At 44.7% G+C, this 24824-nt stretch overlaps 1 protein-coding gene across 1 annotated transcript in view; it reads right to left on the reverse strand.

Annotated features, from left to right (window-relative positions):
* The window catches only part of psmd2 (proteasome 26S subunit ubiquitin receptor, non-ATPase 2), a 63045-nt gene extending 55526 nt beyond the window's left edge, over positions 1-7519 (reverse strand). The window contains exon 1 of the mRNA XM_055645373.1: positions 7348-7519. Coding sequence (XP_055501348.1) covers positions 7348-7470 — 123 coding nt within the window. The 5' untranslated portion in view covers positions 7471-7519. The remainder of the gene's footprint in view (positions 1-7347) is intronic.
* Positions 7520-24824: the final 17305 nt, after the last annotated feature.

A 24824-nucleotide genomic window follows, 5' to 3' on the forward strand; every position in this document is an offset into this window, starting at 1 on the left:
AGGTGACTTGGATAGGCATGGCAGATGCAGTATAATGTGTATATATGTGAGGTTATCCACTTTGGTGGCAAAAACAGGAAAGTAGACTTTTATCTAAATGGTGGCCGATTAGGAAAAGGGGAGATGCAACGAGACCTGGGTGTCATGGCACACCGGTCATTGAAAGTAGGCATGCAGGTGCAGCAGGCAGTGAAGAAAGCGAATGGTATGTTAGCATTCATAGCAAAATGATTTGAGTATAGCAGGGAGGTTCTACTGCAGTTGTACAGGGTCTTGGTGACACCTGAAGTATCGCGTACAGTTTGGGTCTCCAAATCTGAGGAAAGACATTCTTGCCATAGAGGGAGTACAGAGAAGGTTCGCCAGACTGATTCCTGGGATGCCAGGACTTTCATATGAAGAAAGACTGGATAGACTTGGCTTGTACTTGCTAGAATTTAGAAGATTGAGGGGGAATCTTATAGAAACTTACAAAATTCTTGAGGGGTTGGACAGGCTAGATGCAGGAAAATTGTTGGTGAAATCCAGGTCAAGGGGCCACAGTGTAAGGATAAAGGGGAAATCCTTTAGGACTGAGATGAGAAAAAAATTTTTCACACAGAGAGTGGTGAATCTCTGGAACTCTCTGCCACAGAAGGTAGTTGAGGCCAGTTCATTGGCTATATTTAAGAGGGAGTTAGATGTGGCCCTTGTGGCTAAAGGGATCAGGGGATATGGAGAGAAGGCAGGTACAGGATACGGAGTTGGATGATCAGCCATGATCATATTGAATGGCAGTGCAGGATCGAAGGGCCGAATGGCCTACTCCTGCACCTATTTTCTCTGTTTCTATGAATTGAATTGAGTTTTCTGAGGTGGTAACAAAGATGATTGATGACAGTAGGGCAGTGGATAATCTCTCTGTAAATTTTAGTAAGGCATTTAATAAATGTCCCTCATGGTAAACTGAAGATTAAGGTGCATGGGATCCACGATGACTTATTAGTTTAGATTCAGAACTGGCTTACTCATAGGTGGTGGAAGGTTGTTGTTTTAGCTGTAGATCTGTGACCAGCGGAGTTATGGAGCCAGAGAGTCATACAGCACGGGAACAGGCTCGTTGGCTCATGCTGACCAAGATGCTCCATCTACATTAGTCCCACCTGCCTGCATTGGCCCATATCCCTTTAAACCTTTCCTATCCATGTGCCTGTACAAATGCCTTTTAAATGTTGTCAGTATCTACCTCAACTACCTTCTCGGGAAGTTTGAAAATACCCCTCAGGATACTTGTACATTTTTCCCCTCTCACCTAAGCCTATGTCTGTCCCCGGGTTCTTGATTCCCCTACTCTGGGTAAAAGACTGCATTTACCCCAACTATTCCCCCTCATGATCTTGTACACCTCTACAAGTTCATTAGTTATAGAAGCAGAATTAGGCCATTCGGCCCAGCTAGTCTACTCCACCATCCATGGCTGATCTATCTTTCCCTCTCAATCCCATTCTTCTGCCTTCTTATCCATAACGCCCGCACGATATCTGTCAATCTCTGCCTTAAAAATATGAATTGACTTGAACTTCACAGCTTTCTGTGGCAACAATTCCACAGACTCACCACTCTCTGACTGGAGTATTGTTGTCAGTTCTGGGCACCATGTTATAGGAATAATGTTGTTAAGTTGGAAAGGGTGCAAAGAAGATTTACTAGGATGTTGCCAGGACTTGAGGGCCTGAGCTACGGGGAGAGGTTGAGTAGCCTGGGTCTCTATTCCCTGGAGCGCAGGAGAATGAGAGGTGATCATCTGGATGTGTATAAAATCATAAGAGGAATAGATGGGGTAGACACACAAAGTCACTTGCCCAGAGCAGGGGAATCTAGAACCAGAGGTCATAGGTTTAAAGTGAAGGGGGAGAGTTTATAGGTATGAGGTGTAACGTTTTTGTGGTTTGTGTATAGAACGGGCTACCGGAGACAGGGACTATCATAACATCTAAGCAGCAAATAGACAGGTACATGGATAGGACAGATATAGAGAAATACTAGACTAAGTGGGACCCGTTGGGTCCCATGTTCACACGGGAGGGCTGGTCCCCCAACACAATATTCCACCTCTCCACCAATTCCAACCCCCGTTGGCCAGTGGGGGGGGGGCTGCTTTCTGGAGCGCTAGTATGGGTACTGTGGGCTGAAGGGACTGGTTAGTATGGACATTGTGGGCCAAATGGATTTTTGGGGTGGCAGTTCAGTCCCTCAAGCCTGATGTGCTGGCAGCTCACTAACGGCTGGTGGGCTGGCAGTTGAGTCATGGCTATTCCTTGAAATTCCATTTCAAGCAGGGTGCAAGGCCACCAAATTCAAATACAGTTTCCTACCTTTTCAAGCAGGGTGCAAGGCCACCAAACTGAAATGCAGTTTCATACCATTTCAAGCAGGGTGCAAGGCCACCAAATTCAATTGCAGTTTCATACCACTTCAAGCAGGGTGCAAGGCCACCATATTCAGGTGCAGTTTCCTACCACTTCAAGCAGGGTGCAAGGCCACTGAATTAAAGTGCAGTTTCCTACCACTTCAAGCAGGATGCAAGGCCACCGAATTAAAGTGCAGTTTCCGACCACTTCAAGCAGGGTGCAAGGCCACCAAATTCAAGTGCAGTTTCGGACCACTTCAAGCAGGGTGCAAAGCCACCGAATTCAAGTGCAGTTTCCGACCACTTCAAGCAGGGTGCAGGACCACCAAATTCAAATGCACTTTCATGCCATTTCAAGCAGGGTGCAAGGCCACCAAATTCAAGTGCAGTTTCATGCCACTTCAAGCAGGGTGCAAGGCCACCACATTCAAATGCAGTTTCATACTATTTCAAGCAGGTTGAAACCACCATAAAACCACACAAAACACCACACTCACAGCTCAGTAGACATTCAGTGTGTTCAGCCGATTCACAGCACAGACAGAGTCGTGACCTCTCTCTCCCCCATCTTGCCGAGACTGAGCCACACCCACACTTACGGGTTTTATAATCCCTCCCCCTCCAACTGGAAGGGGCATGGCCTTCATGGCGTGATTGACAGATTCTCAACATTTTGTTAAACACTAATAACACGCTTATTTTTCATTGATGGGAAGAATCCTCTGCACCTGATGAGCGGTGAGGAACTGAGTAAGATGGCCTAAAATCACAGATGTAAGTGATAGTGTTTTATCTAAAATCAATATTCAGTGCAAACAGGAAGTTGTCAAGTTTCCACCAACAACAGCCATTTTTTTTTTTTGCAGTGCAGCCTTTCAAAGCAGTTACCAACACCAACAACAACCATTTTTTTTTTTTTTGCAGTGCAGTCTTTTAAAGCAGTTACCACCACCAACAACAGCCATTTTTTTTTGCTGTGCAGCATTTCAAAGCAACCATATTTTCATTTTCAAACCACATTAAGGGCACTCACGTTTGAGTAGACATGTGTGCAGTGTTATTCAGAGCTCAGAGAGACATGACCCTTTCGCTTCCTCCATCTTGCAGAGACTGAGTGAGGCACACCACTTCCGGGTTTTATAGTCCCTCCCACCAACAGAGAGAATGCCAAATTTTTTTTAAACATTAATATATCTCTGATTTTTCATCAATGGGAAAAATCCTCCAGTCCAGTCTAGCAGAGGGGGGTTCTGAGCGAGGTGGCCAAATATGACAGCCGTAAGTGGCGGCGTTCTCTCGGAAATCACATCGCAGTGAGTCAAAAGTGGTCAAGATCTTACTGGAAAGAGGCAGGCATAGCTAGGGGCCAATCGAGTGCCCATAGCAATGCCTTGGATTTGGAGGAAGTGGGAGGAATCGAAGGAGAAGTTGTTCAGGGTAAGGACCAGCTCTGCTAGGCGGAGGAGAGTATTGGTAGATGGAAATTAGCTGGTTCTAGACGAAACCACACAAACATCAAACCTGACAGATGTATGTATGATTTAGTATAAGATAGACACAAAAAGCTGGAGTAACTCAGCGGGTTAACTTATTAACACCTGGTTAACTTATGCTACTACAGTGCCCTCCATAATGTTTGGGCCAAAGACCCATCATTTATTTATTTGCCTCTGTACTCCACAATTTGAGATTTATAACAGAAAATACACATGTGGTTAAGTGCACATTGTCAGATTTTATTAGAGAATAATGGCCTTTATTAAAATCTGACAATGTGCACTTTAATCACATGTGATTTTTTTTCTAATACAAATCTCAAATTGTGGAATACAGAGGCAAATAAATAAATGATGAGTCTTTGCCCCAAACATTATGGAGGACACTGTTTGCTTTTTTGTTTCCTTATATAATAAGGATTATTAAAGGCCTTATCCTAATTGTTCTGATGGGTTTGAGTAAATTAGATAATGTGATAAAAGTAAGCATGAGGATAACTAGAATGTACTCGCAAACAGTTTATAGAAATCTGAACAGATTCATTGAACTGACTTTGGCTATGAATTGAACGAAATAATACTGGGTAACTGATTGGTGCCACGTCCTATCTTGGAGAGGAAATGTCAGATTGTGTTGCTTCAATTTGTTTTGGATGCATATTTCAAAGTGAATTATATACCAGTAAATTCTGAGTCCACTTAAATAACGTTTTACATTCGTGGCAATCTTGAATTAAGATTAAGGAAGTTTCACCTGACCACAATGAAGCATTTGTGAAGTTTTACAAGTGAGCGAGATTATGAATTCCTTAGGTAGTAGTTATACTGGAGGGTTGCAAATGTTTTTTAATTTTAATGTGCTCCACTAAATATTGTGGGAAATTGTAAAATATATTGACCACCTTGAAAAACCTGAGCATTGTGTAGCATTGAATAGCCTAAAATCCAATAAGGATTTTACAATGCATAATCCTTTCTTTTATTTGTGGAAAACGCCAGAAGAACTGAGGGCTGATTGGTAAATGTTCTTGAAATGACAAGTTTATTAAAATAAAACATTTTTATCAGTTAAATTTTCAGGTCCTTGAGTGAAACTAACTCATATCTGACAGATGAATATGCATGAAATTAAAAAAGTTTCAAGGCAGATAGTTCACAAATCCATTTGATACACATTTCAACTGTCCTTGTATTATGTTCCATTTCAAGACATTTGCCCTATTTCATCATGAGATTTATTTATTTCTGAAATCAAGATGTTCCCTAAAAACAATTGTACAATGTGTCCAGTACTATTGTTTCTGTGCTCATACTTTCTGCCATTAATTCTGTTGTCTTGTGACAATGCAAAACTTCTAACCTCATTCTTGCATCTTATTAATTTGAATGTTTTGGGCATGTCTCCATTCCAAGATTTGTCAGTGACTTTTAATTACTTTATAGTGTTCTGAAGGTAATGCAACAGGTCAAAGCTGAGAGCACGTTTTACAATCTATTGAGGCTACTTTGAAACAATGAACAATGCAGCACAAGAACAGGCCCTTTAGCTGAAAATGATTCCAAGATAAACTAATCTTCTCTGCTTGCACGTGATTCATATCCATCCATTCCCTGTATGTCTGTGAACCTATCAAAAAAATGCTTGAAAGTCCTTATTGCCTCAATCACGTCAGGCAGCACAATCTAGGCATCCACCACTCTGTAAAACAAATCTTACCCTACATGTCTCCTTTAAACTTTCCCCCTCACCTTAAAGATATGTCCTCTTACCTTTGACATTTCTACCCTTGGAAAAGGATCTGACTCTCTACCCTATCTTTGCCTCTCGTAATGATGTATACCTCTATCAGGTCTCCTCTCAACCTCTAACGTTCCAGAAAAACAATCCAAGTTTATCCAACCTCTCCTTATAGTTAATACTCTCTAATCCAGGCAGCATTCTAGTAAACCTCTACTGGACCCTCTCCAAAACCTCTGCATTCTTCTTGTAATGGGGTGACCAGAATTGCACACAATACTCCAAATGCAGCCTAAACAAAATCATATTAAGTTTAAACATGACTTCTTTACCACTCTATCTACTTGTTTTGCCACTACCAGAGAGCAGTGGACTTGACCCCAAGATACCTCTGTGCATCAAAGATAAAGGTCATGCCATAAATTGTATACCTTCCCGTCATTTTCGATCCTGCATGAAAAAGTTGTCCCTCAGATTCCGATTAAATCTTTCCCATCTCACCTTAAACCTATTAGGTTTGGGGCTGGAGTCTGGGTGTGAATCAGTTGTTTATTTCTAGCTCCTTTCAAGCTTACCAGTGAAAATGCATTATATTACTGTGTAAGGTGCATAAAAAAGTGAATTAAAATGTGTTTAGTAATTTAATGAAAATAAACTGCAAATGCTGTTTATACCAGAGAAAGACTGATGGATTAACTCAGCGGGCCAGACAGCATCTCTGGAGAAAATGGACAGGTGATGTTTCGGGTTGGGGCTCCCAACCCAAAACATCACTTTATCTTTTTCTCCAGAGATGCGGTCTGACCTGCTAAGTTACTCCAGCAGTTTGTGTCTATCTTTGGTGCTGAGATATTAATTAGTAACCTCAATATGACTCTTTTGAGTCAAAGTCACACAGCATTGAAACAGATCCTTCATCACAACTCATCAATAACTGCACTTGTTTGTCTGTGCTTGGCCTATATTCCTTTTTTGTCCCTGTACACATCAAATGTACTTTAAACATTATAATTGTTCCACCTCTGCCACTTCCTCTGGTAGCTTGTTCTAATCTAACAGAAAATCTGTGTTTGTCATTCGGCAGGTCCCAAAAGCACTAGATCATTGAAGTTTTGCTGCATACAAAGTACGAACCTTCCAAAAGATGAAATTCCAAAATTGTTGATTCATATAACTACGCTTACAATGGTCATATCCACAGGCACAAATCGTATCCAACAGCATAAGAGGCAGTGTTCAAATATGGTTAATATTGATTCCATAAAAAAAGGAATACTAACACAACACCCCATTATAAATGAATTTTAAACAACCTTTGCGAGTTTGCAGATTTTACATTCAGGAACCATTCTGAATGCAAACTGGATTCTTGATATTAGGCAAAATTGCAGCCAAAATAAACAGCACGTCTCTAATCGGTAGAAACTTTTACCACAACACGAGTTAAAAAGCAATGATCGCGGCCTAGTTTCCGCGCAGGTGCTCGGGCCCGGCAAGCTTGCTCGCAGCGAAATGCATTTGAAACAAGGCTGGTCGGGGTGGACTGGGGAAGGGCGCTGAAGGGAAGGAGAGGCAGCGGTGGAGGGAAGGCCCCGGCCGGCCTCGGGCCTCACTCACTCTGCAGCCACCAGCGTTATCCACAGTGACACAGCAAACTCACGATTGCCGGACGTGGCCATCGTTCATTCCCCTCCCTCCCTCCCTCCCTCCGACAGATATATTACCAGTTCTTCCTCCTTGTCGCCATTGGCCTTCTTGTCCTTCTCTTTGGCCGCGGCTGGCTTCTCGTCACCCCGGCGTGGGGTGGTGGCGGCTGCCGGCTGCTGCCCTTTCCTAGAGTCCTCCATCACCGCGCACAGCTAGCTGCCCCGGTGGATGCCGGGACACACGGCCCGGCCCGGCCCGGCAGATCGTGCTCGTGCCCGCGAGCGGGATCGGGAGCGCGCTCCAACACCAACCGTCCGCGCTGTGGCCGCGCGCGCCGGCAGCTCGAGCCAAAGATGTTATAGCTCGAGCTGGTGCTCGCTCTGGCTCCAACCGCCGCCAGAGCCGGGCACGGACCAGGGCCAGGGCCAGCACCAGCGTCAGTGTCACAAGCCGGAGCACGGCGGCCGAAATACTTGTGCGACGAAAACAAAGAGCACACGAAAGAGAACACCAGGGGGGAGAGAAAGAAACAAAGTAGCATGGGAGAAAGTGTAGACGTTCGTTGAAAAGTAATGTGAGACCGGTGAAAGGATGGCCTGTGGAGTTACAGAGTGGTACATCGTGGAAACAGGCCCTTCGGCCCAACTTGCCCACACCGACCAACATTGGCCCAGCTACTAGTCCCACCTGCCTTATCCATGTATGGTGTAGTAAGGAACTGCAGATGCTGGTTTACACCGAAGACAGACACAAAAAGCTGGAGTAAATCAGCGGGACAGGCAGCATCTCTGGAGAGAAACGGAGACATAGAAAATAGGTGTAGGAATAGGCCATTCAGCCCTTCGAGCCTGCACTGCCATTCAATATGATCATGTAGCAATGTTACAAAATTTTGAGATTTAAAAAATCAAGTCTGCAATTTATCCCATCAGATAAAGCATAACAATAAGTTTAATTTGACACCAAATTCACTTTCATATCTCAAGTATTAAAAATGTTATGACCATTTTCATACTCGGAAATTAGCATCTTGTTCCCTATTGATTTTCAATGGGCATTACAAAAAAGCTGTGATCTTGGATAATCAAAAGCCCATTTCTTAAGGAAAGATTAACATTTTTAAATAGCCTAAGTGTCCAAAGATTATTCACAAATAATTCACAATATAACATGATTTTTATATCTAATTTACATTAATTTATAGGCCAAATGGAAGGAATTTAGTGTTCAATTGCTGTAAATAAATGCCCATTTAAATCGGCTTTCTAGTGGGTTCATGTGGAACGCGCTGGTTTAGAACGTTGACATAGCGCTGGATTAGTGCCCTCAAATGCCGAGAAAAATACTGCGGGATATAAAAAGCCCAAAATGAACTATTCGCTATAGATAACTTGATATATAGGGTTATATATATGCCCCATTTAATGTAAAAATAAGGTACATACCTTTAATTGTTTGCTTTATAAAACCCTGGGGCTGCGAGATGTTGCGGAATCAGAGAGTAATTTTAAACTATTAGAACTATATTATCGAGGCCTATAAAACTAATAATACCTTTTGCGACCGGGTCTTGCAGCGATTTTTCGTTAATGATTTACTAGGCTGAACATCTGCGATTAGTACAGCCTAGTAAAAATCGCGTTTTAAACCCGCCCCCTCCAAACAGCGCCAAAATCGCCGACATGGCTGAGGGCAGATTCCCAATGACGATTCAGGTAGGTTTTGTAACATACCTACATATCTAACTCCCTCTTAAATATAGCCAATGAACTGGCCTCAATTACCTTCTGTGGCAGAGAATTCCATTGTGTGAAAAATGTTTTCCTTATCTCAGTCCTAAAAGATTTCCCCCTTATCCTTAAACTGTGACCCCTTGTTCTGGACTTCCCCAACATCGGGGACAATCTTCCTGCATCTAGCCTGTCCAACCCCTTAAGAATTTTGTAAGTTTCTATAAGATTCCCCCTCAATCTTCTAAATTCTAGCGAGTACATACCGAGTCTATCCAGTCTTTCTTCATGTTCTTTCATCAAGAAGGGATGCATGACGTTTGCAGTCGAGACCCTCATGTACCTGTCTGTTTCTTAAGTTAGTAGCAATGTTACAAAATTTTGAGATTTTAAAAATCAAGTCTGCAATTTATCCCATCAGATAAAGCATAAAAAGAAGTTTAATTTGACACCTAATTCACTTTCATATCTTCAGTATTAAAAAAGGCATGGCCATTTTCATACTCGGAAATTAGCATCTTGTTCCCTTTTGATTTTCCATTGACTTAACACAAAAGCTGTGACCGAGGACAGTCTAAAGCCCATAACTTTATTAAAAATTAAGAGAAATGAAAGACATTTTCAGTTATTACAGATTGAAGCATTCTGAAACAAATATTAAACAATCTTACTTGGATGACCTGAAATTAAAGCATATAATTATTTAGTTACCCAATTGTAGCTAATTCCAAAATTCAATTAATAGATCTAAACATCTATCCATTTCTAAAGGAAAGATTAACATTTTTAAATAGCCTAAGTGTCCAACGAACATTCACACAAGAATTCACAATAAAACATGATTTTTAAATTTCATTGACATTAATTTATAGGCCAAATGGAAGGAATTTAGTGTTCAATGGTCATTTAAATCAGCTTGCGAGTGGGATTTTCTGGAATGCGATGGTTTGGAACGTTGCCATTGCAGTGGATTTGAAGCCCATGTCGGCATGAAAGATACTGCGGGTTGAATGGGCCCCCAAGTCAGCTACTCGCAACATAAAATTTTGTATAAAGGGATCTTAAGAAGCACTTTTTAATGTAAAAATAAACAACCTACCTTACCTTGTCCCCTACATGAGATCCGTCCCGTTGTCGGCGTTCACGGCTTTGGAGGATGATTTTTAATCTACTATAACAATTAAATAACCCAATTTAGTTTAAAAATAGCTGCAGCGAACGAATGTCGCAGTGATTTTTCATCAGCAACTAAGCAGGCTGAACAACCTCGATTTCAATACCCTAGAGAAAATCGCGTTTTAAACCCGCACCCCTCTCAAAGGCGCCAAAGTCACGCTTACGCAGCGACAGAACTGCAGCGCCGCTGAAGGTAAGTTTTGCAACATACCTACCACCTGCCTGCGTCCAAGCCTGCCTTATCCATGTATGGTGTAGGAAGGAACTGCAGATGTTGGTTTACACCGAAGATCGACACAAAAAGCTGGAGTAACTCAGCGGGTCAGGCAGCATCTCTGGAGAGAAGGAATGGGTGACATTTGGAGTCAAGACCCTCATGTGCCTGTCTAACTGTTTCTTAACAGTTAGTAGCAATGTTACAAAATTTTGAGATTAAAAAAATCAAGTCTGCAATTTATCCCATCAGATAAAGCATAAAAAGAAGTTTAATTTGACACCTAATTCACTTTCATATCTTCAGCATTAAAAAAAGTTATGGCCATTTTCATACTCGGAAATTAGCATCTTGTTCCCTATTGCTTTTCCATTGACAACACAAAAGCTGTGATCGAGGACAGTCAAAAGCCCATAACTTTCTTAAAAATTAAGAGAACTGAAAGAAATGTTCAGTTATTGTAGATTGAAGCATTCTGAAACAAATATGAAACAATCTTACTTGGATGACCTGAAATTAAAGTATATAATTAGTCAGTTACCTAATTGTAGCTAATTACAAAATTCAATTACTAGATCTAAATCATCAATTTCTTAAGAAAATATTAACATTTTTAAATGTCCTAAGTGTCCAAATAACATTCACACAAGAATTCACAATATAACATGATTTTTAAATCTCATTGTCATGAATTTATAGGCCAAATGGAAGGAATTTAGTGTTTAATTCCCGTAAATTAATGGCCATTTCAATCATCTTGCGAGTGGGATTTTGTGGAACGCGATCGATTGGAACGTTGCGGTTGTGGTGAATTTAAACCCCATATCGGCAGGAAAAACACTGCGGGTTCGTATGGGGCCTAAATCACCTTTTCGTAATGTAAAATTTGGGTTAAGGTAATCCTAAGAAGCACGTTTATATGTAAAATAAACGGATTACCTTTAGCTGTCCCGTAAGTGAAATCCGTCCCGGTTATCGGCGTTAACGGCATTAGAAGCGGATTTTAATTTTTCTCCAGCGCTGAAATTGTCCAGCGATGTTTATAAAAAAAGTCGTGCACACGGCCAGTGGCAGAACTGCAGCGCCGCCGAAGGTAAGTTTTGTAACATACCTAAATAAAGGTATGAATTGGGGTGGCATCTCTTTTGGTTCATTCATGTTTAGCAAAATACGATTAAAAGTGACATGATTCTCTTGATCAGCTTTTATGTAGAATTCTCTTAAATGTTGTATGAAGCAGATAGTTTGTAATGATAAAGTTAGTGTAAGAGAGCGTAGAAGATGTGTAAGAATAAGGTGCAGCCAACAGATAAGTTAAAGGATTGTGATGCGTATCTGTCAAAAAATAAAGGGTGCCTTTCTCTTAATTATCGCCATCTTCATATTAAAATGGTGTCTGAAGAATGGTGCCAACCCCAAAATATCATCTGCCCATTCCCTACGCATGTGACCTACCAACCAGTAGGTCTCCTGACTGACTTGCCGTTCATCATTCATCATACCTGTCGAAAGGAACTGCAGATGCTGGTTTACACCGAAGATAGACACATAATGCTGGAGTAACTCAGCGGGACAGGCAGCATCTCTGGAGAGGAGGCATGGGTGAAGTCTTGGGTCGAGACCCTTCAGTCTGAAGAAGGGACTCAACCCGAAACATTACCCATTCCTTCTCTCCAGAGATGCTGCCTATCTCATTGAGTTACTCCAGCATTTTGTGCCTATCTTCTTCATACCTGGTACCCCAAAGATCAGGCGAATAGGGTGGATGTACAACAAGAACAGCCTATTCAACTATTCAAACGCTGCAATGAATGTCTCAATATATGCATGAAACACAGATCTCTCTTGGTTGCATAAACGGCAGGCTGCTTGGGCGTCTCCATTAGCTTACAAGCCTGTCCACAGTACTGCTATGTAACTCTCATCATCACCATCATCATCGTCACAACCACCATCATTTGTGATTTCTCCGGCAGTCCCGGCATTCCCTCTCTCTATATCTCCCCCCCCCCCCCCCCCCCCCCCCCCCCCACCCATTGCACTAGCTTCGCATTTTCACCCTCCAAACAGCTTACAATGGCCTGTTTCCTTTATCATTGTTACTTTTTTGCATATCTTTCATTCATTGGTCTTTATCTCTACATCACCGTCTATATCTCTTGTTTCCCTTATCCCTAACCAGTCTGAAGAAGGATCTTGAACCGAAACGTCACCTATTCTTTCTCTCCAGAGATGCTGCCTGTCCCGCTGAGTTACTCCAGCTTGTTGTGTCTATCTTTGGTTTAAACCAGCATCTGCAGTTCCTTTATTACACATCATTCCCCACCCCCAAACCCCACCCTCCAGTTCCACAATACAAAGGGGAAGACACCCATGCGGAGAACCCTGATGGCAGAACAGCTAGCTCTGGCACATCCAGATGGCAGGCAGATGAGGGCAAGGAAGTGGAGAATGTGCAGGTGCATCCTGTACAGGAAATCACTTTGTGCAGTATGAAATGGCACAGATGGGAATTTCCTGGATATGTCTTATGCTCTGCAACTCCCTCTCATGAAGAGGGTTTGGGGGCATGGATTAGATGAGCCAAGTGAGGGTTAGTCCTGTCAGAATATTTGTGCATGCAGATATTTCAATGATGGCTTGCCTCTCCTAGACATTTCATGCTAATTCTCCTGAACAAAATTGATAAAAGGTGGAGTTAGTTCTGTCATGGTACCTGATGTCATTATATTAATGATGCACAGGTCTGAGTGCGTCAGTAGGAATTGTGTGCACAAGGTAACTTTGGAATGGTTTAAATACACGAGGTGCAGCTGAGTGTGTTTTAGATTATTGCAAAGTTACTGCGTGCACACAATTCCTACCGAAGCATGAAATCAACCTGTGCATCATCTGTTTTATAGAATGGGGGGAAAAAAGTAAAATAAAAATAAAAATCTATTTTCCAAATCATGCGTTGGGTAATTACCGGACACAGATTTGCGATGCGTCTGGTAAAAATAATTACACGATACAGCAGCGCCTTTTAGCTACGGTGGCCCGGCTTTGGCGCTTCGGAGCTGAGGCGGCATTCTGGTGGCCCGGCTTCGGGGCTTCTGAGCTGTGGCGGCGTTCTGGCGGAACGACCTAAATTCAGGGCTCGGCAGCGGGCCAGTGGACGACATCGTCTGGAGCTCGCAGGTCACAGGTTGGTGACCTGTTTTCTGGAGCTCCCGCAACTACAGCCGCGTTCGCTGGACTGGAGGGCGACGTCTTCGGCAGCTTCGACCACCCCGGGCCACGGTTGCTTGAACCGGCCCATTAGCGGAGCTCGGTTGAGCCGCGGGACTTATTCACCATCATTCGGCGGGGTCACAACATCGGAAGCCTGGATCGCCTCAGCACAGAGGGAGAACAAGGAGGGAAGAGACAGAAACTTCTCCATCACAGTGAGGAGGTGCCTGGTGAACTCAATGTGGTGGATGTTAATTTGTGTTTATTGTATGTTTCGTTATTTATTATTATATGTATGACTGCAGGCAACAAAATTTCGTTCAGACCGAAAGGTCTGAATGACAATAAAGGAATCCAATCCAATCCATTCAGATTGCAGAGATTCTTAGACCCATTCTATAAATCTAAATGTATCACGTGTTACTATGAGTTAGAAAGGTCAGCGGACACATGTTACCAGGATGAAAAGGAATGGCAGATGAATAAAACAAAGCGTTTAAACAAAGCGAATAAAACAAAGGGTTTTCTCTGAGATCTTTGGTTTCCCCCCACAGTCCAAAGATGTACAGGTTGACTTGGTATAAGTGTAATTTGTCCCTAGTGTGTGTAGGGTAGTGTTAATGTGCGGGGATCACTGGTCAGTGTGGACTCGGTGGGCTGAAGAGCCTGTTTCCGTGCTGTATCTCTAAACTAAACAAAAACTAAACTAAGAAAAAAGGTTGAGTCTAAGATCCAAGAGCCCATTGAACAGGATATCATTGAACATATTGAAAAATCAACACCATAGGTCAGTTCAATTGTGGTAGTACCAAAACCAAATGAAGAGATAAGGTTTTGTGTGGACATGAGACGAGTTAATTAGGCAATAATATGAGAGAGACACCCCATACCTACTGTCGATGAGGTCCGACAAGAGTTATCGACAAGCAAAGTATTTTCAAAACTAGATTTAAATTGGGGTTATCATCAGTTGGAGTTGGACCCAGAGTCAAGGAAAATAACAATTGCCACACATTGTGGAATATACCGATATAAGAGGTTGTTGTTCAGAGTCACTGCCGCACCAGAGATTTACCAATATAGCATTCAAAAGATAATTCAAGGGATTCCTGGAACTGCAAACATCTCAGATTATGTCATTATTCATGGTACCACATGTGAGGAACATGAGAGACTCAGGCAGACACTAGTCCGTTTGAAGGCTGCTAGATTGACAGTGAATGCGGACAAATGTTTGCATATATCAGAAATGGTGTTTATGGGCCACAAGGTGACCAATAATGGCATCTTTCCACCTGAGGATAAGATTGAAGTTGTGGAAGAAGTTCGAGAACCAAGAGATGCAACTGAAGTAAGGAGTTTTCTTAGTTTGGTGAATTTTTGTGCAAGATTTATTCCAAACCTAGCTACTGTCGCAGAGCTACTGAGGAGGTTGACAAGGAAGAATGTGCGCTTTGTGTTTGGTCCAGAACAAAGAACTGTATTTCAGATGTTGAAACTGAGTTTCAGATGTTGAAAAAGAGTGCCCATATGTTGGGATACCATGATCCAAAGGCACCAATGCAAGTTATTACAGATGCAAGTCCGGTGGGACTAGGAATCGTACTTGTACAGAATCATGCAGGACAATCGAGAGTCATAGTGTATGCAGCAGGTCATTGATGGAAATAGAAAGAAGATATTCCCAGACAGAAAAGGAGGCATTGGCTTTGGTGTGGGCATGTGAACACTTTCATGCATACCTGTACAGTATTGAGTTTGAGTTGTGGACAGACCACAAACTACTGGAGCCAACCTACTCCCCTTGATCCAAACCATATGCCTGGATTGAAAGATTGATGCTTAGACTCCAACAGTACAAATACAGAATGATCTACACCTCTGAGTTTCTCCAACATTTTTGTCTACCTTCGATTTTTCCAGCATCTGCAATTCTTTCTTAAGCACATCGCTGGAAATAACAATAGAGCTGACTCATTATCCAGATTGCTGAAGGTAGACAAGCCACAGGGTATATACTGGAGGCAGAAGCAGAATCATTTATAAGATTTGATGCAGTACACTCTACATCAAGAGCAACGAGAACAAGAGAAATTGAAGAAGAATCAGATAAGGATCCTGAACTCCAAGATGCTAGAGAGCGGATCCAAAGAGGTGACTGGAAAGAATGTCCACACAGAACATATGCAGCTATCAGAGATGAACTATTCACAATTGGAAAGTGTGTGCTGAGAGGAAACAGGATCGTAGTACCAACAATCTGAGGACAAAGATGATTACATTGGCACATGAGGGACATTTAGGAGTTGTTGGAACTAAACAAAATCTTCGTAGAAAAGTTTGGTGGCGAGGAATGGAGAAAAATGTGGAATGACATGTGATAGTAGAAAGAGGCCATTCGGCCTATCAAGTCTACTCTGCCATTCAATTAACCCTAACCCTCTCCCTCCTAACCCCTTTCTCCTGCCTTCTTGCCATCGCCTCTGACACCTGTACCAATCAAGAATCTATCTATCTCTACCTTAGAAATATCCACTGACGGCCTCCACTGCCTTCTGTGGCAAAGAATTCCACAGATTCACCACCCTCTGACTAAAGAAATTTCTCCTTATCCCCTTCCTAAAAGAACGTCCTTTAATTCTGAAGCTGAGACCTCTAGTCCTAGACTCTCCCACTAGTGGGAACATCCTCTCCACATCCAGTCTATCCAAGCCTTTCACTATTCTGTTTCTGTTTCAATCCTCATTCTTCTAAACTCCAGCGACAAATGCTCACCATAGGTTAACCTACTCATTTCTGGGATCATTCTTGCAAACCTCCTTGGGACCCTCTCCAGAGCCAGCATATCCTTCCTCAGATATGGTGCCCAAAATTGCTCACAATGTGAGGTTATGCCATGGAGGTTGAGAATTGCCCAAGTAGAAGACAAGGTTTGGAAGGAGATGCTCTTATCATATGTGACAGCATATAGAGCTACGCCACACAGCTCAACAGGGAAGAGTCTGGCAGAATTATTGTTTGGAAGGAAAATCCAGACCAAGATACCAGGGGTTAGTGACATGGTAAATGATCAAGGAGCGAGAGATCATAATGTAGAAAAGAAAGCGGCATCAAAGCTCTATGCAGACAGGAGATGAGGTGCTAGTGAGGAGATAAAATCAAAGCAAAATGGACACCCCCTTCTTTCCACAACCATACACAGTGGTGTCCAGACAAGGGAAGACGGTGACGATCCAATTGCCAGAAGGAGTCAAATATGATAGAAACACATCGTATTTGAAAAAATATCACCGTTGTGATAGTCCAGGGATACTGCAAAGTGAACCAACAAAGCAACCAACAAAGTACGGCGGAGGTCGGTGGGGGCGCTGCGAGCCGGCTGCCCTGCCAGCAGCGTGTTAGTCATTTTCTACTTTTTTTGTTTTTTCAATATGTCCCAATGTGTATTTTTAATGTTTCTCAGTGTGTCTTGTGTGGGGGGTGGAGAGGCGAGAGGCGCGAGAGGCGACTTTTTCCATTTAGCCTCCCTTGCGGCCTAACACAAAGGATCGGTGCGGCCTTTCCCGGAGATGGGCCAGGAGCTTCAGCAGCGGGCGCAGCATGGCCTTTTTCAACGCGGAGTGGGAGTGCTCCAATCGCTGGCCCGCGGCAGCCTGAAACTGCGGTCAGCAGAGCTTCCAGCTGGTGCAGCGTCTGGAGCCTGGGATCCCTCGTTGGGGACACCGGTGGAGAAGAGCTCCGACCACCGGCCCGCAGCCTACATCAGCCTGAAACTGCGGTCGGCAGAGCTTCCAGCTGGTGCGGCGTCTGGAGCCTGGGATCCCTCGTTGGGGACACCGGTGGAGAAGAGCTCCGACCACCGGCCCGCGGCCTACATCAGCCTGAAGCCGCGGTCGGCAGAGCTTCCAGCTGGAGTGACATCCGGAGCCTGTGATCCGTCATTGGGGACACCGGAGGAGAAGAGCTCCGACCAGCGGCCCGCGGCCTACACCAGCCTGAGGCCGCGGGCGCGCCGTCCAGAGCCTGGGATCCCTCGTTGGGGACTCCGGAGGAGAAGAACTCCGACCGCCAGCCCGCGGCCTACATTAGCTTGAAGCCGTGGTCTGCGATGCTCTCACCTCGGGGACTTACCATCCAGAGCAGGATCCCTCGCTGGGGATCCCTGGAGAAGAGCTCCGATCGCTGGCCTGCACCATCTTGAAGCCGCGGTCTCCGGTAGGGAAGCACCGATTCGGGACTTACCTTGTCTGCACATCTGGCCGCCCGCAGCGGCGACTGTGGAGGTTGGTGGTCCTGACCATGGGAGAAAATGGAGGAGGACTGACTAAACTTTGTGCCTTCCACCACAGTGATGAATGCTGTGGCGGGTGTTTGTGTTAAATTTTTATTGTGTATTGTGTGTTCTTTTTTATTGTACTGCTGCTGGCAAATTCATTTCACTGCACTTCATTGTGTATGTGACAAATAAATCTGACTATTGACTATTGAAGTCGAGGCTGGGGGATCAGACTTAAGGCTACCAAATCGAGGAGCCAAGAATGCACGAGTCTGAAGCGGAGACTACGTGAAACCAGAATCGAGATGATGAATCGGTGGAACAGGACATGACAGATCATAATCCAGTACCAGCGCAGTCAGAGGCAGTGGCCAGACCCAAATGTCAGAGAAGACCACTCAAGAGATATGAGGACTATGAGATATATTGACATGTGAAAATGATGCGTTATCGATGTAACGAATGCCATATCCAGAATGGTGTTGGAATGTTCAGTTTACAATGTGATGATGTGGATATCCTTTTTGTTTGATAAGGGAGGGATGTCATGGTAACTGACGTGATATTTAAATGTATCTCGTGTTCTCGTAGTCAGAAAGGTCAGGACATGTTTTCAGGATGAAAAGGAATGGCGGATGAATAAAACAAAGCGTTTACATTCAGTGTTCTTGAAGTGTGTTTATTACATTCGGATCCAGGCGAGGATCTAACAAGTTCAAGCTGGAACAGATGATGGAACTGAAGTGATCAGGAGTCAGAAATTTCCAGCAATATATCAACTCTTGATCATTTGATAAAATCTTGTCCAGTTGGTTGTCAATAAGATTGAAGTCTATAAAACAAAAAGGTACAGAATCAGCATGCTTAGAAATTTCACTGAAGACAATAGCGAATAGCTATTTTCAGACCAGAGGGAAATATATAGTTCCCCAGGGATCAGTGTTGGGTCCAAAACTTTTTCTAATAATACTTGCAAATGTGTTGCACCTGAATGTAGAGGGCTTTGGCTGGTGTATGGGCAGTCATGTGGCAGATAAAATTTAACACAACAATGCTGCTGTTGTGACATTTCAGTATGAAAAATTAGAAATGCCTTTATAAACTAGAAGGTACAGTTGTAAGCTATACATGGGCACAGATGGGTCTATATGCATAAATTGCTAGTTAAATAAGGGTTAAAAAAACACAAATGAGATCTCAGGCTTCATCTGTTATCTTTTTTGTCTCAGTCCTGTGGCATTAGGGATCAAGGTGATTTCAGTCAGGCAGTTGAGTTTAGTTTATTGTCAGTTGTACCGAGGTACTGTGAAAAGCTTTTATTGCGTGCTATCCAGTCAGCAGAAAGACAATACATAATTACAATCGAGCCATTTACAGTGTATAGATACATGATAAGGGAATAATATTTAGGCAAGGTCAAGCCGGTAAAATCCAATCAAAGATAGTCCAAGGATCATCAATGAAGTAGATTTAATGTCCAGCTTTCCTATTCAAGAGAAATTCTTCTGAATGGTACGCTGACTACAAGATGGGGCCAGACAGGGGAGGTACGGCGCTCCCAGCCCGAGGGAGGAGCGGTGCCCATGTCGGGGTGGCCCAGCCCGGGGGAGAAGCGGTGCCCATGTCGGGACGGCCCAGCCCGAGGGTGGAGCGGTGCCCATGTCGGGGCGGCCCAGCCCGAGGGAGGAGCGCCGCCCATGTCGGGGCGGCCCAGCCCGAGGGAGGAGCGGCGCCCATGTCGGGGCGGCCCAGCCCGAGGGAGGAGCGCCGCCCATGTCGGGACGGCCCAGCCCGAGGGAGGAGCGGCGCCCATGTCGGGACGGCCCAGTCCGAGGGAGGAGCGGCGCCCATGTCGGGGCGGCCCAGCCCGAGGGAGGAGCGGCGGCCTGGCGCGAGGCTGAGACAGTAACGGTACTCACGTGAGGGCGATCCGGCTCGCGGCTGGAACAGTGGTCCGGTGGCTGGGACGGCGTTCTGGCGGCGGTGACCTGAGTCCAGGGTTCGGCCGCGGGCCAGCGGCTGCGTCAGCAGGACTAGTGGGCGGCAGCTTCGACCACCCCGGGGCGCGGTGATTGAGCCGCGGGACTGTTTTTAACATCGCCCGGTGGGGTATCGCCTCAGCACAGAGGGAGAAGAGGAGGGAAGAGACTGCAGACCTAAGACTTTTGCCTCCATCACAGTGAGGAGGTGCTAGGTGGACTCACTGTGGTGGATGTTAATATGTGTTTATTGTTGTTTTTTATTGTATTGTATGTATGACTGCAGGCACGAAATTTCGTTTAGACTTCGGTCTGAATGACAATAAAGGAAATCTGTAAAGATCTGTAAACATACAGTGGCACATCCAGAAAAAAGAGATAAATCAACCTCAAGAACACTTTGGAAATAGTAGCAATGCTCCATTTGGATTTCTTCTCCCATCATGCGAGTAGCCAGTGTAGTCTTGCCTACATTCACCACCAGTTTGGCATCAATGAATGACACCAGGCTCGGCAGTAGTAGGGTGAAATCACGTGATACATTTTATTTATAGTGGTAAGAAAATCCAGAACCACATGGGGGCGCTGTCCCTTGTCAACAGAGCACATGTGCAATGACACTGGCAATCTCAAGCTTGCTCCAGCTGGTCTTCAAAGGAGGAGGCACAGCAATTTTAGGCTCCTTCCTGCAGTTCACTCCTGCCTCAAGAGAAGGCACTGGCAGTCTCAGATTTCTTCCTGCAACAGCTTTGGACTTGAATAGGTGGTGCCGGAAGTCTCTGGATTATCTTTGGGGGGGGGGGGTGGTTGTACATATGCATGCACATACATGTACATGTCTCTGTCAGTGTGTACACACACACATGTGAAATCCCTCATTGTCTGTGGCCAGGAGGCAGGTTCTGGCATTTCAGGCTTTCCCAGGCAACACAGTCTTGACCACACAGTGGCACCACTGGGTTCAGTTTTCCTCAAACCTGCAACAGCTAGCAGGTAGGCATCCCATTTTAATGCCCATTCTTCCTTCTCTCCTCTATCTAGGAATGCCTGGGTTCTATAGGAAGTAGGCTATCAAGGTTCAAATGGGCCAACTTGTGCAAGTGGCCAATTAAGTGGACCCAGCTGTTACCAATAATACTGGGGATTGGCCTCTCCTGGTCAATCAGACAGTGATCAGAGCGACATCCAAGGAGATGGCACAAAGAGTTAAAATAAACATTTCGGTCCTGGTACAGGATTTTGACACAAAACACCGACCATTCTTTTCCATCCACAGATGCTGCTCACCTTCTTGAGTTCCTCCAGCAGATTGTTTTTGCTGCAGATTCCAGCATCAGCAATCTCTTGTGCGTCCATTGGAGGTAGAGAATCATGTCTAAGCTTGTATCTTATTTATACACATGTCATTGCAATTTTTGTATACAAGAGTTTATTAACTCAAGTCTAAAGCTTGAACTTGTTAACTCTGATCTGACCCATTTTACTTCATTGAGTTTACACCCAATTATCCAGCAAAGACACTGCTATGTCAGCACAAATTCAAATCCCTTGACATACTGCTTTTTAATTTAAACTCCAATTGCTCATGTTCCAACAGAAGAACATCCTTTTTTTCTGTCATTGATTCCAATTGGAACCTTGTCTCTTCCACTCCAAGTTCGTCTCCAGTCTGAAGGAAATGTCCTTAATCTTGGTGTTGGACTGATAACACAGCCTGTGGGAACTATATTTGCAGCTGCAGAGAACAGTCATTTCATGTCTAAATCTACCCTGCTAATTATAAGTCACTTTGATTTCACTAACCACCTCGAAAGACTCCCTTCATGATGTGCCATGGTCAGTTTATAGCTTCTGCTCATTCATACAGACTGCAAGAACCTTGTATTTGGGTGCAAGCACTAGGTTCCTGGTCCACTACCTTCTGAATCCCCACATCTATCTCATTTATAGTCACTCTCTGGACTACTGTCTCTCTGGACTGAGAATTTTGACAGAAAGTACTCAATGGGAGTGTGGTTGCTTCTGGTGACCAAGTAAATCCCCCCTTCCAGTATCTAAATCTCAGGCTTCAACCCATCAACTCTGAGATGAATTTCCTTGACCTATAAGTTCATAGGACATAGGAACAGAATTCGGCCATTTGGTTCGTCAACGCCATTCAAACATCATTCTATCAGTAGATGTAGTCAACATAAATCCCAGTGATTTTCATCAATTCATAGTATTGGCAACAAACATCACTTTGCCATCTATATTACTAGATCTGATCTTGACCACTTCCTGTTGTTCTGTATATTGATTTTAGAAAATACACTGCCACTTACCATATTTGGCCATCTTATTCAGTCCCCCTCTGCTCATCAGGTACCGAGGATTTTCCCATCGATGAAAAATAAAAGAGTTATTAGTATTTAAAAAATGTTGAGATTCTCTCTCCTGTCAATCATGCCATGAAGGCCACGCCCCTTCTGGTGGGAGGGGAGAGGGACTATAAAACATCGAAGTGTGGGCTTGGCTCAGTCACTGCAAGATGAGGGAGGGAGAGGTCATGGTTCTCTGTCTTTAGTGGCCTTGCACCCTGCTTGAAATGGTATGAAACTGCACTTAAATTTGGTGGCCTTGCACCCTGTTTGAAATAGAATTTTAAGGAATAGTTGTGAGTCAACTGCCAGCCCACCAGCCGTGAGTGAGTGAGCTGCCAGCACAACAGGCTTGAGTATCAGTATCAGTATTAACTTTATTGTCATTTCACTGAGTACTTGCATACACAGAAGAAACAAAAAATTATTTCTCATCAGTTTTTGTCAGCGCAATTAATAAAAACAGAATAAATACATACAACTTTAAAATTAACATATCTAAAATAGACCTAAAATTGAACTAAAAACAGACATTCAGACCGCACAGTGACTTTACCTTGACAGGTGTCTAGCTGTCAAAGTTTGGGCGAGGTTAGATGTCTGGGTGTATGATGTATGGGGAGGGGACACAGTCCGTTAACCATTTTTATTGCTTGTGGGAAGAAGCTGTTTAGCATCCTGCTGGTTCTGCAGCTAATACTCTGTACCTCTTCTCAGATGGCATAATGGAGAAGATGTGGTGTGATGGATGATAGGGGTCCTTAATGATGGAGATGGCTCTGCAGATGCAGCGCTTCTGATAGATCTCCAACAGGAAAGGGAGTGGAGCACCAATGATCCTACTGGCTGTCTTCACTATCCTGTTTAGCTGTCTTTGTTCGTAAGCCTTGCAGCTCCCAAACCAGGAAGTGATGCCGTAGGTCAGTATGCTCTCGATGGTGCCCCTGTAGAAGATGGTTAGGTGAACAGTGCAGAGACCTGCTTTTCTGAGTCTCCGGAGGGGGTGGAGCCGCTGCTGTGCTCTTTTGATGACTGTTGTGGTGTTGGTCGTTGAGGTCAGGTCGTCCGCCAGGCGAAGTCCCAAGAACTTCACACTGCTGACCCTCTCCACAGCAGCACCATCAATATGCAGCGGTGTATGATGGTGTTTGCCAGCCCTCCTGAAATCAATCACCATCTCCTTCGTCTTTTCCACGTTGAGGGTGAGGTTGTGAGATCTGCACCACTCTGTAAGCAGCTGCACCTCGATCCTGTAAGCCGACTCATTGTTGTCACTGATGGGACCCACCACTGTTGTGTCATCAGCGAACTTATTGATATAATTATTGTTGAGTCTGGCAGTGCAGTCATGAGTAAACAGTCTGAACAGCAGGGGGCTTAGGACACAGCTTTGGGGTGAGCCAGTGCTCACTGCGATGGTTCTTGATGTATGTCTGCCCACCCTGACTCTCTGCTGCCACTGCATGTGTCGGTGGGGGCGCTGCAATGGTGGCAGCCCTGTCAGCAGCGCGTTAGTTATTTTCAACTTTTTAAATTTTTTTAGTATGTTTTGAAGTATGTTTTTAATGTTTCTTTGTGTGTTTTGTGTTGGGGGGGGTGAGTGGGGTTTTGGTCGCCTCCTCCAAGGAGAGGCGACTTTTTCCAGGTCGCCTCCCCCGTGGCCTAACAGCGAGGATCGGCGCGGCCTTTCCCGGAGACTGGCCCGGGGCTCCGGCGGCGGGTGCAGCATGGACTGTCAACGTGGAGCGGGCGAGCCCTTGCTGGGGCTCGCTGGAGGGGAGCGCTCCGTTTCGCTGGCCCCCAGCAGCCGGCAGCCTGAAGCCGCGGTCTGCACAGCTCCAGCTGGCGCGGCGTCTACAGCCCGGGATCCCTCGGGGGGGACCCGGGGTAAGAAGAAGCTTCCACCGCCGGCCCGTGGCCGTCTTCTACCGTGGGAGCGGTATGGACTTAACATCACCCCTGGAGGGGAGCTTCAACCGCCGGCCCTGCAGTCTGCGGTGCTTCTGGCTGCGGCGTGAAGGGAACTTTAAATCTTCGGCTGCCGGCCTGCGGCCTACACCAACTTAAAGCCGCGGTCTCCGGTGGGGAAGAACCGACTCTGGACTTACCTGGACTCGTACCTTGTCCTTACCATCTGGACGCCCGCAGCGGCGGCTGTGGAGGGTTGAGGTCCCGACCACGGGGGAAAATGGAGGAGGACTGGCCAAATTGTGTGCCTTCCACCATAGTGATGAATGCTGTGGTGGATGTTTATGTTAAATTTTTATTGTGTTTTTGTGTGTGCTCTTTATCATTGTACCGCTGCTGACATATCCATTTCACTTGCACTTTTTGTGCAATGTGACAAATAAACCGTATTGTATTGTATCAAAAAGTTAAGGGCCCAATTGCAGGTGCCAGTGTCCACCTTCAACAGCTTCAGCTTTTCCACCAGCTGCTGTGGGATGATTGTATTAAAAACTGAGCTAAAGTCTATAAAGAGGATCCGGGCATAGGTGTTCTTCTGGTCGAGATGTGATAGTACGAGGTTGAGTGTTGTAGAGATTGCGTCCTCTGTGGACCGGTTGGTTCTGTAAGCGAACTGTAGTCGGTACAGGTTGGCAGGG

The sequence above is a fragment of the Leucoraja erinacea genome, chromosome 14, assembly GCF_028641065.1.
Source record: "Leucoraja erinacea ecotype New England chromosome 14, Leri_hhj_1, whole genome shotgun sequence".
Taxonomy (NCBI): domain Eukaryota; kingdom Metazoa; phylum Chordata; class Chondrichthyes; order Rajiformes; family Rajidae; genus Leucoraja; species Leucoraja erinaceus.